The sequence below is a fragment of the Furipterus horrens genome, unplaced genomic scaffold, assembly GCF_987537825.1.
Source record: "Furipterus horrens unplaced genomic scaffold, mFurHor1.1.pri manual_scaffold_6, whole genome shotgun sequence".
In the NCBI taxonomy this organism is placed as follows: Eukaryota; Metazoa; Chordata; class Mammalia; order Chiroptera; family Furipteridae; genus Furipterus; species Furipterus horrens.
This window is the reverse complement of record NW_028327176.1, coordinates 172678033-172690231: the sequence shown is the minus strand read 5'-3', so window position 1 is coordinate 172690231 and position 12199 is coordinate 172678033. Positions and strand designations below refer to the sequence as shown.

Sequence of the window (12199 nt, the reverse complement as noted above, 5' to 3'; positions counted from 1 at the left end):
CTGAAGTGGACTCAGGAGCACAGAGGATGTGGGGCAAAGGTATGCCTCCGAAAGCAAAGGGAAAAGCAGGATTGGGCTTTTCCCAATAGATCTGCAATACAAACCTGATCGGGTCTCTGCCAGCCCACCAGGGAGCTCCAAAAGGACTGTTTATTAGAAGGGTTCTGAGTTGGGCTGAAAGAGCTGGGTCCTTGTAGCCACCACTTTGCTCAGTCTTTGGCTGGAAGATGCCAGGGGAAAAAATAAAAAAGCATTGCTGTCAGCTCTCATTGCCTTGCTCAGTCATAGGCTAGGTACCCCTGAGAAGAGGGTGTTCTTATCTTGAAGTCTGCAGTGGACCTGACAAAAGTAACGGCAGGTGACATCAGCTAACCACACCCCTCGCAGCAGGTCAGCAGGTCCTTTCTGGAAGGTGAATCCGAATGGCACACCTCCATATGTTTGTGTGTCACAGCTTCAAATCCCATAAAAGAAATGACTATTCTTTGGCCACAAAGCAAATAAATACCAGAAACGATCAATGAGTAGGCTCCTAAATCACACTAATGCACAGAGGCCACACTCTGGTAATGGCACCTCCACAACCATAGCTCAAAATCTATCCTTCAGTGCGGCTGAAAGTCCACTAATCCCTGAACTCTGTGCCCTCTAAACCCTGCACAAGGTCAGCAGTTTCCTTTGTCCAGGAAGACTGTGTCCTGCCAGCACAGTTCTCTCTTGCCTAGCCAGCAGAATGCAGATTTTTGTTCTGGTCACTGAACATGGCCTTTTCCTCTGACATTGTCACCTCTGCCCAAGACACTTCCCCGTCCACCAGGCTGTTGTCTGACCGGCTCCTTCTCAGCGTTCAAGCTTCAAAATCCATTCCTTAGGGGGGCCTTGCCTAACCATTGCATGTGACGTTCACCACGTTCTACCAAGCCACACTCCATCCTATGGCCCCATTTCATTTGTATCAATATTTGAACTCCCCCTAGAAAGGAAACACCGTGAAAACAGGGGCCTTGTCTGTCCTGCTCACTGCTGTAGTCTCAGTGGAAGGTGGGCTAAATAGAAGAGTGAACGATGTTGGATTTGATGATTTCAAAGTCACTGATGGGGGAGCATTTCTGCTCACCACCATATTCCAGCTCCTGGAACACAGTGAGGATTCCATAATGACTTGTTTAAGAGTCAATTTAAAAACAAATGACATTCCAATGAAATGTTAAGGGGGAAAAGGAGATTTTTAGGAAGGTGAGTAATGACTAGAAAAAAATACATGAATCCACTGAGTCTAAGTCAATTGTTTTCAGACTCTTAAAAACGTACACTTCTATAAAATATTGACACACACACTGACAAATGTGGGTGGCCCTGTGGGAAGCACAGAGGCGAGGGGTACTGGCCGGCCACCTTAATTCTCGATCATGGTCCCTGAGGTGTCTCCCCACATGTAGAGCTGCAAGGTAGCTCATGGACAACTCCTACCAGGGAAACTGGAAAGTCACAGCAAGGGAGAGATGGGAACTGCTGTTTTACATATGGGGCTGAGGGGATTGGGATTTTATTTGGGTGGTGGGTTGTGGTCAGGCAGAGTCAGAGCCTGTTGGTGAGCGGAGCAATTAGAGCCAGTGGAGAGAGAGGGCCTGAGAGAGCAGGAAAGGGGCTGATTGATGAAGCAAGAATGAGACCAACAGCGGAGGTAGAAGGTGGAGACTAAGAAAAAGTCTAGGCATGTATTCCCTACAGATAAGAGAAGAAAAATATCAAGAGAAATGTTGACATAAGGAATATTTTGTGGTTGGTGCCAGCCACGTAATTAAAATAGCTGATTCACTACCATGAGAAATATTCTCTGGGCTGATCAATTCAGAGTTGAAAACTGTTGTAGTTTATGAATTATGGAAGAGGAGGGGAAATGGGAGGGGAAATGAAATACCCTGGACTTGAATAGTACAAAATCGATTTTTTTTTTTAAATTGAACAGTTTCAGATAACAACTAAATCTTGGTAATCAGAAATATGCTTCTCTTATTTAAAGTGGGATTGATTGCATAAGAGATGCCCATTTCCTACAGGACTGTAGAGGAAGTGTTGGAAATATGTACCTCATACCAGTAGAAGCTAGTACTGTGGACATTCATCAGGACAGCTAGAAGTGTTCTCCAGCTGGGATGGTAAATGAGCTAAAAAAGAAATTTAGTGTCTTTTCTCAAACATAAAAAATGCAAAGAATCAACAAATAGTCAATACAAGCAGATACTTTTGGAAAATAATTGCCTGGGATTTTAAAATTTATGTCTACAATAATTTCAGGCCAGAAATCTAGCTTGTTTTCTATCAAAAAGTGCAGTCTAAAAGGTACCTCTAGGGTTGTAATCATGTTCATTATTCATCTATGACATGCAAGTACACCTCCAGACAGCCCTAGCCCACTCTTGATAGATATTGGCTGGTGGGGCACAGTGACTGACAGCGGGGCTCAAGGAGTCAGACCGCCTGGGCTGGAATTAGCCTCTATCCTTAGTTTCATGTGGGGCAGGTGACCTCACATCTCTCTCTGTGTCCTCATCAGTCAGCTCAAGGTGATTCAGTGTGGCACGCAGAGTTGTTCTGAGGGCTGAATGTGGCAGTTCTGGTGAAGCACATGGGGTGGTACATACACCCAGAAGGTGAGCCGTAAGTATTAGCTATGGAAACCATTAACTATAAGTATGCCAGTCCATTGTATCTGGATTAGGGGGGTTAATTTTAAGAGACAGTATATGATGTCGGGGTTGAAGAGATCTTAAACATCCTCTGGCCCCATCCTCTCACCCACTGGACTCTCAGATCGTCTAAGTGATCACATGGTTCCCACTTCAACCCCATGACAATGGCAACTGGAAGACGTGTCATTCGTGGGCAGCTCTAATTGTTGGAAAGGCACTGAGCTCCAACCTGCTTTTCTCCCCAACTCCTACAGCCATCGCCCTCCAGGAACCCACAGTAAAGCTAATGCCCTTCCCCACGGCAGGCTGCCAGGTGCCGGAAAGTGACTCTCTTCTCCAGGTCAAGCATTTTCCAACACAGGTGAAAATATCAACCTCCTTGATTTTGTGGCAACCCACTCTTTTATTAGTCATATTTATACACCCTCCAGATATACTACATGAAATTATTTTAAAATTCACTTGAATTTTTATGTTTTATACATTTTGAGGAAAAACATGCCTTTGCTGAATATCAAAATAAGATAGGATGTTCCTAATTCTATAAATCTATTCTTTGTCAAAAAATAGTATCGATACTTTTGGGTTCTGTGAGAGCTTTTTGTGTGGGGTGGGGCAGTGGGTGGATGGGGAAGAGGATGCTACAGACTTGTCACAGTGGCTGCAAATGACATTTGATTTTTGTGTGCACCCTAACTTCACCTCCACACGGGCTAAACCTCTGACATTTTTATTGATAACATCTGGAGGGGATCACATCCAATGGACATAAATACAAGTAGGAAAAGGCAACGTGATTGTGATACAGTGAAGAAGGGGAAGTAACATGACATTTCCCTGGAGCCTCATAGAACTAAAGACCACCAGGTTATGACCTACTTACATGTTTATAAAAGATTGTCCCCTGTTATCTGTGTATCTCGATAAAGCTTCACGCATTAAGAAGGCACATTGGAAATAACTCCATTCATATTAGTACTGTACTCTCAAGGAGAATATCCTAGACATACATTTTACTTATAAGTGTGCTGATGTCTGTACTACACAAAGTGTAGCCCCTGGCGGTGCTACTTCGTGTTATTTTCTCATTCGTTTTCTTCGGAGGGCTCATTTTTCTGAATCAACCACACTTCATTATTTCTATCAAGCAAATTGAAAGGACTGCTGTAGCCTGCAGTGTAGTAAACCTTTTCATCGAAAACTTTTCCTTCTTCCCTCAAAATGCTTGCTAACGTCAAAAGTTGTTCTTGATTCCTTTGGGCACTAGAGAATCCATCAAAAGACCTACAAAAAGAATGTAAATAACCATGAGTGATTTTAGTACCGATGCCAATGTCAGTCTGAAAAGAAAAGCTGGAGATGATACAGTGAAGCTGGATAAAGCGCCGTTTCAAAGCTCCACCCGCTCAGCCCCTGAGCCCGGCACTGCCTCCCTGTGGTTCCCAGTCTCAGTGTGACCTCAGCATACCAGGGCCGGTCTGTTGGCAGGTAGATGTGGAATTTACACCATCTCATCTTCTAACTCTGTGCTTCTCCGGCTTGAATGTGCTAACATGCAGGTTTAGGAAGTCTGCGATGGGGCCTGAAAGTCTGTATTTCTAACAAGCTCCCAATAATGCCGATGCTGCTGCTCAGAGGACCATACCAGAACCTTAGGAGCCTCCCTTCCAGACTTTCAATTTACTTGTTTCTTTAAAATATTTTATTTATTTATTTTCAGAGAGAGGGGAAGAGAGGGAGAAAGAGAAGGAGAAAAACACTAATGTGAGAGAGAAACATCAGTTGGCTGCCTCTCTATGCCCCCAGCCAGGGACCTGACCCACAACCCAGGCATGTGCTCTGACTGGGGATTGAACCAGTGACCTTTCAGTTCACAGGCTGGTGCTCAATCCACCAAACCACACCAGCCAGAGCAAGACTTTCAATTCTCTATTGAACATTTTCCTTTTCTTCCTCTCCTTGGGCAAAGGGTAGGCACTGATTTACGGATGAAAATAATATAGTTTTGATCCTATGGATTGACAGTCTAAAGCAAGAGACAAACCTTTTGGCAGCTCTTTCTATAGCCCAAGAAGAGATTTAACAGACAGTACCAAAATGCTTAGGAATGCTGAGGGTATGATTCAATCAGGATCAGGGCTGTAATCTCACCTGGGTGTGGAATGGAAGGTGTTTTTGCTGGGCAGAGAAAGGGGAGGGATAAGAAAAAAAACAGAAGTCCAAAAATGCAAAGAATTTTCATAGTGAGGCATAAAGCGAGCCCAGAAGGGAGTCAGAGCCAGAAGGAAGAACCTCGTATAGTGTCATCCTGAGACCTTAGGGGGTTATTCTCTAAATATCTCAAAGGATGTTGAGCAGGAAAATCACTTGGTTGAATCTCAGAGAGATACGGGGAAGGTCTGGAGCTAGGGAAGAAAAGACAGTCAAAAGATTTAAATTAGCCAAGACTGGTGTGCTCAGTGGGTTGGGTGTCATCCCACAAATCAAAAGGTTGCCCCTTCGATTCCTGGTCAAGGCACATGCCTGGGTTGTGGGCTAGGTCCCTGGCTGAGGACGTGCAAAAGACAGCCCATTGATGTTCCTTTTCCTCTCTTTCTCCCTCCCTTCCCGTCTCTTTAAAAATAAATAAATAATAAATTTTTTAAAGATTAAAATTAAAAGTGGGAATAAAGAATAAAAATTTAAGCATAAATTTTGAAGTATAGAAACAAAAATGTCCTGAGATTAAATCATGACACAGACGTCGCCGAGGTGTTGACATGTAAACATGATGAATTTGATTTTGAAGGTTAAGAATAGGAAACAGGGAACCAAAAATACCCCTAATATGCCTTCTTTAGCATGAGTTTTATTATCAAGAAAGGATTAGTCCTACCCATCTTCAGATAAAAGATAGAAGCTCTCAAGGGTAGAGACCAAACCATGTCTATTTTATTCAACCTTGTCTGTCAAGCACCTAGAGTAATGCCTGCCATGTAGTCTTGTTTAAATCCTTGTTGAGTAAGTTTAGGACTAGTTCCATAATTTTCAACATGTTGACTGGTAATGATTCTGAACTACATGTTAAGAAATATTTTGTCTCCTAAACTTATTTCCCTAATAATAGCCAACTCTTGGTGTGTTCTGCCAAAAGAGAAATTGTTTTCAGATTCCACTTCTTCCTTGAAATCACATCTTGCAGCCCCTAATTAGAAATCACCTTCTGTTCTGTGAATGCATATTGTTTCACAATGATCTATCTATGCTTTCTTCAGTACACAAACACATCAAACTTCCCCCCACACACCTGTCTTGCATGGAGTGGAGGGACATGGACAGAGTAATATGCTGCTGTATTCTTGAGGAAGTTACTGGCTATATGTAGGGTGTTATAATTTAGAATAACAGAAGGACAGGGTGGCTAGCTGACTGGAAAAACTAAAGAAGTTATCACAGATGAGGTGCCATTCTAAGTCCTAGAGGATGAAAGTGGACTCTAGGAAAAGAAAGAAGAAGCTAGAACTAGTAGTAATATCATGTACATGTTCTGAGTATTTTATGTACATTAACTCATTTAATCATGGCAGCCGTATGAAATAGGTAGGTACTATGATTTTACACATTTTCCAAAAGCAGGGTTTTGGCAAGGAAAGTCTAGTAGCTTGCCTGAAGTCAGAGGTAAAGAGATGTGGGAGAACGTGGCCTGCTCAGTGAGCTCCACGAAGAAGGGGAGAGTCAGTGGAACGCAGCTAGTGGGGGAGACAGGGTTGGGCCATGGTATACAGGGCGTCGTTTACAATGTGAATGAACGACCTGAACTTCACTCTGAAGCAGGAAGAAACTAACAGCTTGGGGTTTCTGTAGCTATTGTATGAAAAGCACAAGTTCTGGTGCAGAGCGAGAGAGGAAGAGACTGGTGGGCAGAGAGAAGAGCCTACTGTAGTGGACTCATCAAGATCTGAGCTCAATAAACACGTGAGTATCTGCCATGTCAGGCATTGTGTCCAGCACTGGGGTAGACAAAGATGACTTGGGTGTGGTCCCCATCAGAGCAAGACCTAAGGAAGTAACACTGAGGATGGAGGAGAGGGAACAGAATCTGGAAACCAGCTGTCAGGGAAAAATGTGCTGCCAATGGCCATGGAGGTCCTTGCTGGGGAGGCTGATAGGCTGATGAGGCCCTTTACTGATGGGTACAGGCTCTATAACATCACTGCCCATGTAAGTTGGGAATGGGGGAAAGGCTGGTTTTTAGAGCTGTTGCGTTTGATCCCCACCTTGCCCCACATGAAAATGACCAACACGTAGGAAATTGGGCTGGAGACACTAAATTTGAGAGTCATTAGGCACGGGTATTGGAAGCATTGAGAACTCATCACCCGGAGCCAGTCTGCTACAATATGCGGGTCAATAACAGGCATCAACAGTGATTTTGAGCGTGAGGGTGGGTGAGGAGGAGAGGAATGACAAGAGTGAGATGCTGAGAGTGACAAGATGGATAGGTATTGGAACAGATTGGTCAGCACGCAAAGGCTGCAGTGGTCCCTGGGAAGGGACTGTTATGTAACAAGGGCAAGTGCACAATGGACAGTGGTAAGGACAATTCCATGGGTATGGTAGGGCTGTACCAGGATGTGGTGGTGTGGGCTGTAGCGGGGCGTGGTGGTGTGGGCTGTACCAGGCTACAGTGGTGTGGGCTGTACCAGGCTACAGTGGTGTGGGCTGTACCAGGCTACAGTGGTGTGGGCTGTATGAGGGGTGGTGATGTGGGCTGTACTGGGGCATGGTGGTGTGGGCTGTACCAGGCTACAGTGGTGTGGGCTGTATGAGGGGTGGTGATGTGGGCTGTACTGGGGCATGGTGGTGTGTGCTGTACCAGGGGTGGTGGTGTGGGCTGTACCAGGCCATGGTGGTGTGAGCTGTACCAGGGGTGGTTGTGTGGGCTGTACCAGGCTACAGTGGTGTGGGCTGTATGAGGGGTGGTGGTGTGGGCTGTACCAGGCCATGGTGGTGTGGGCTGTATGAGGGGTGGTGGTGTGGGCTGTACCAGGCTACGGTGGTGTGGGCTGTACCAGCCTGTGATGGTTTGAGGAGTGGGCAGGAGATGAGGAAGCAGAGACAGACTGATTCCTTGTACAGGTTGGTGGTGATGTGAGGGGGAGAAAGGGAGTAACAAAGAGAGTCTAATATGAAACTATTTTTATCATGTACTGTGTGTGTTTTCAATTCCAACAGAGAATTAAATGTAAAGAATCAGCGAAACAGGTATTAGAAGTCTGAAAAGCTAAAAAGAAATAGCAATAACCTCAGGAAGCAGCAGGCACCCCTTAGGCCAGGGAACAAAAGGCAAGAGTTTGGGGTCCTCACGACCTAGAATTGGGAAGTTAAGTAAGGTATTTCTGTGCAGGCTTAACTAGATGGCAGGTAAGGACAGTCTTATGCTTTTGGGGGAAATAATTTGCATTGTGTCTGATTTGTGGAAGGCATACAACAGACACTGCATTAAATGAATTGATTATATCTTGCGACAGACCCTTGGTAAGACATAAAACTAAGCCAGTAGGAAAACACCGCAAAAATGCCTTAGACCTGTGTTTACGGAAGGGTGAAAAGTCTCCTGAAATTGCATAGGACTAAACAGTGAGTGCAGGCCAGTAAAACTAGCAGTCAGCAGGGCTATAAATTATCTACTGCTTACCGTACAAACACAGTCATTTCAGCTCTGTCTTCAATGAAGACATCCGACTCTGAAGGCCTGGGCGGATCAGATTGCTGCTCAGCCGGGATATACAGCGAAACCGTAACGGTAGACTCACTAAAAGGACCTGAGCCCGGCTCCACGTAGCTCATCACTGGGGCTGTCATCTTAATTTTCATCTCTGTGCCATAAACATATATATTTTAATACAAAGGAGGCCATGAAGGCAAATGGAGAGTATTTATCACTAATTTTTACACGTCACCTATTATTTTGTGACCTGTGTTTCATGTTTTACTTTATGCTATTGGCATTTTAAATACAGGGAGGGGCAAAAGTAGGTTTACAGTTGTGAGTACACAAAAGTTTATTCTTGTACAATCACGCATTAATTATTATATTATTTTCCATACAATCAACTGTAAACCTACGTTTGCCCCACACTGTATTTACCTTTAAGATACTTTTCATCTTTAAAAAATAAGGCCAAAATGATTCAATTATCCACTGCCCACATTGAACACTTAGTATTTTTGGCTACTAGGTTCTAAAGTTTTAGTGATAGCAGGGAAGATTAGAGATCACATAGTCCAGTCTATTCTTTATCTTTACAGTTCAGGAACTGAAGTCCCCTTGGCAAAGTGACCTGCTAGAATATAAATCGTGTCAGAGCCAGAACGAGAACCAGAACCAAGTTACGTCTTAAGACTCTGGATCCTGTGTTCTTTGTACTATCTGCCTCCTGATGTCTCTCACCCTAGGAGTCACCAAATAATCTCAAAGCATTACCTTAAAAAGGTCTGAACACTAGTTACAGAGCCCCTCTCCCGTCCAGCAGAAACACAGTCAAGGAGAAGAGAGGCTGAAAAGCACAACCCAATACTCCCCTCTTCTAGGTGCTACTAAAGATCCTGATTAGAATCCTTGTCTTCAAACATTGTCTTTGTTGATCTGGTTATTTTTCTGTTCTAAAAGATATTTCTTTAATAAGCTAAAACTCAAGAATAAGCCGGAGGGCTCAACCATGACACATATAATTACAAAGTAAATTGTCTCCACCTTTCTCGTTTTTGCCTTGAATGTAGCTGTTCAGTTTGATAAAACCAGTGTGGATGGCGGAATCCCAGTCCATTGACTCAACGGAGGTGCTGACCCACTTGGCTGGTCCATAGTGTCGGATCTCATAACTTTCGGGCTAAAATGGAGCAGAAAACTTGAGGAAGCGATTCCAACAAGGCAGGACGCGAGGTGCAACAACAGTACAGGTGCCTTGATTTCGGTCCACATGACACGTCCTGCCCCACTTGGGTCTGGCCCCATGTTCTGGCTCCTTAGGGCCTGGCCGGCTCTGGACCTCCGCCCGCCCCGCCCCACTGCCGCCCCCCCGCGGCTGTTGCACGTCTGCGGCCCTGGCCCCAAGTGCGGGCTGGGGGTCACGGTGCAGTGGATGAGAAATCAGCCCAACTCGCGTTAAGAAAAAGTGGCTGTTAGTCTCCTCGGCCCTGAGGGTCCCACCGCGAGTTCTGCGACAAGATCGATTCCCTTTCTTTTCTTTTCTTTTCTTTTTTTACACGAAGAAAAGAAATTGAGATGTGGCTGGTACCTGGAGTTATGGCTAACCGACAGAATTTTCCCGTTTTTGGAGGAATGGAGTTAGGGGCTCGGACCATTTTAAAATTGTACTTCTCACTTAAATCTCTGAGACCCTCCGGCCTCACTACAAATCCGCCCGAAGAAGGCCTCCCCGCACCCCGGCCCACACCCTTCGCTCCCGCGGGAGGCTCCTACCTGGGCGTCTGCATCCCCCAGATCCTTCCAGTCCGGTGTCTCCACCGCTGGGGCCGCGGCATCCTCGACTGTCAAGGTTTCTAGCTCTAGCAGGTCAGCCATGGGCAGCGCTGATGATCAGGAAAAGAGCCTGGCGAGCAGCCCCAGGAAGGTCGCACCCGGGCCCTAGTGGCCACCCTGCCTGGGTGTGCGCGCAGTGCGGGCCGCTGAGGTTCCCGAGTCTCCGCCCCGGTGCTGCTCGGCGCTGGCCAGCTGCTCTCGCTCTTCCCTGCAGTGCGGGTGTCCGGAGTTTAAGTACGCTGGGCACTGTCCCGGCCTGGGCGGGAGGAGGGGCTATGACCCAGAGGGACCCTGATTCCAACCTCTGACAGCTGCAGCCAGGGCCACGCCCCCTGCTGGGTCCCCTCCGCAGGGGCGAGGGCTGGAGACTGGATTTCAGGGCGTACTAGGGTTCAGATTTCTTTAGCGGTCCCTCCTACCCCCACCCCTGTGACCTTGGTTTTTAAAGAACAGGCATGCAGAGGTGTCTACTGTGGGAGCGAGGGGTGGAGTGTTGGGGGTGGGGGGCGGCGAGCAGGACAGAGCAGCTGGCTGGCAGCGTTTCTGGTGTAACCGGTTCGGAAACCTCTCCCGCGGCCCCACCCGCACTGGGAGTCCGTTCTGCTGACGAGTTTACTCCTGGGAGGAGTTGAGTTCGGGCCTGCACCTCGTGGGTGCACCCAGTGAAAGGCAGGAAGGAGACTCTTCTCCTAGTGGAAAGGTGGGCGTGCACTGGTGACCCTGAACTTAGCTGTCCTTGCTGGCAGCCCTGTGAGCCCAGGGCTCCAAGCGAGGGTTTGATCCAGGGGCCCAACCAGGAGTGAATGGCCTTATACCTACAAGTGGCCTAGTGCCCCTCACGGGAGGAGGTGGATGGACTACAGTCATGCTTTGAGAGCGTCTTAAACTGTCCTCTTTCTTGACCTCTTCTCCCCCAATAACCCCCAAACCTCTGAGTCATCCTACCAGGTCTAACAGGTTCAGGAGAGGGGAGTAGTAGAAAGGGAAGAGAGGGGTTGAGGGAAGAGGGTTGAAGGGAGAGGGATGAGGGGAGGGACAGGGACTAGACCCTAGTGCTTCTTAAGTTTCTTGGCTAGATTTATTACTTATTTTTTCTAAAAGATGTATTGAGATATTTAATTCATATACCATATAGTTCACCCATTGAATGTGTACCATTCAATGGTGTTTAGTATATTCACAATTGACAATGAGCACAGTCAATTTTAGAACATTGTCATCCCCCCTCATACCCTTTAGCCATCACTGCCCCCACTCCCCAGTCCCCAGCCCTAGGCAACTACTCTGCCCTCTGTCTCTATAGATTTTCCCATTCTGGACATTTCATATAAATGAAATCACATAGCGTCTTAATCCATCAGGGCTGCTATAACAAAATACCATAGACTGGTAGCTTATGAACAATCAAAATGCATTTCTCACGGTACCGAAGGCTGGCAGTCAGACTGCTGGTGGTATCCTTACGAAGTGGAAGGGGCGGGGAAGCTTCTTCTGGTCTCCTATAAGGGCACATATCCTATTCATGAAGGAGTCTTCGCTCATGACCTAATCACCCCCAAAGGCCCCACCTTTAATACCATCATAGTGGGCGTTCATTTTCCACCTAAGAGTTTTGGGGGCAACACGAACATGCAGACCCTAGCATACAGTATGTGGTCTTTTATTATTAGCTTCTTTCACTCAGCAAAATATTTCAAGTTTCATCCATGTTGTAGCATGTATTAGTATTTTATTCCTTCTTATGGCTACAAAACATTCCATTGGATAAATATTTTATTTATCCACTCATCTGTTGATGGACATTTGAGTTCTTTCAAACTTTCGGCTACACTGAATAATGCTGTTGTGAACATTCATGTACAAGTTTCTGTGTGGACATGTGTTGTCATTTCTCTTGGGTGAGTACCCAGGAGTGGAATTGCTAGGTCAAATGGTAACTCAATATTTAACTTTTTGAGGAAGTGCCCAACTGTTTTTCAAA

At 46.0% G+C, this 12199-nt stretch overlaps 1 protein-coding gene across 1 annotated transcript; it reads right to left on the bottom strand.

Annotated features, from left to right (window-relative positions):
* Positions 1-3407: 3407 nt before the first annotated feature.
* On the bottom strand, positions 3408-10675 carry HEBP2 (heme binding protein 2). Its single transcript, XM_090279912.1, has 4 exons — positions 10159-10675; positions 9430-9565; positions 8371-8551; positions 3408-3977 (listed from the first exon to the last, which is right to left on the bottom strand). The coding sequence occupies exons 1-4, from the start codon at positions 10258-10260 to the stop codon at positions 3779-3781; spliced, it is 618 nt and encodes a 205-aa protein (XP_090136038.1). The 5' UTR covers positions 10261-10675; the 3' UTR covers positions 3408-3778.
* Between the last annotated feature and the right edge of the window lie 1524 nt (positions 10676-12199).

What these genes read in the sequence shown, in the direction of transcription:
- HEBP2 (XM_090279912.1), bottom strand. Translation starts at nt 10,260, where the DNA reads ATGGCTGACCTGCTAGAGCTAGAAACCTTGACAGTCGAGGATGCCGCG. An exon ending in TGGGGGATGCAGACGCCCAG is followed by an intron (nt 9,566 to 10,158) that starts GTAGGAGCCTCC and finishes GCTCCATTTTAG; the next exon opens with CCCGAAAGTTATGAGATCCG. An exon ending in TCAAGGCAAAAACGAGAAAG is followed by an intron (nt 8,552 to 9,429) that starts GTGGAGACAATT and finishes TTTATGGCACAG; the next exon opens with AGATGAAAATTAAGATGACA.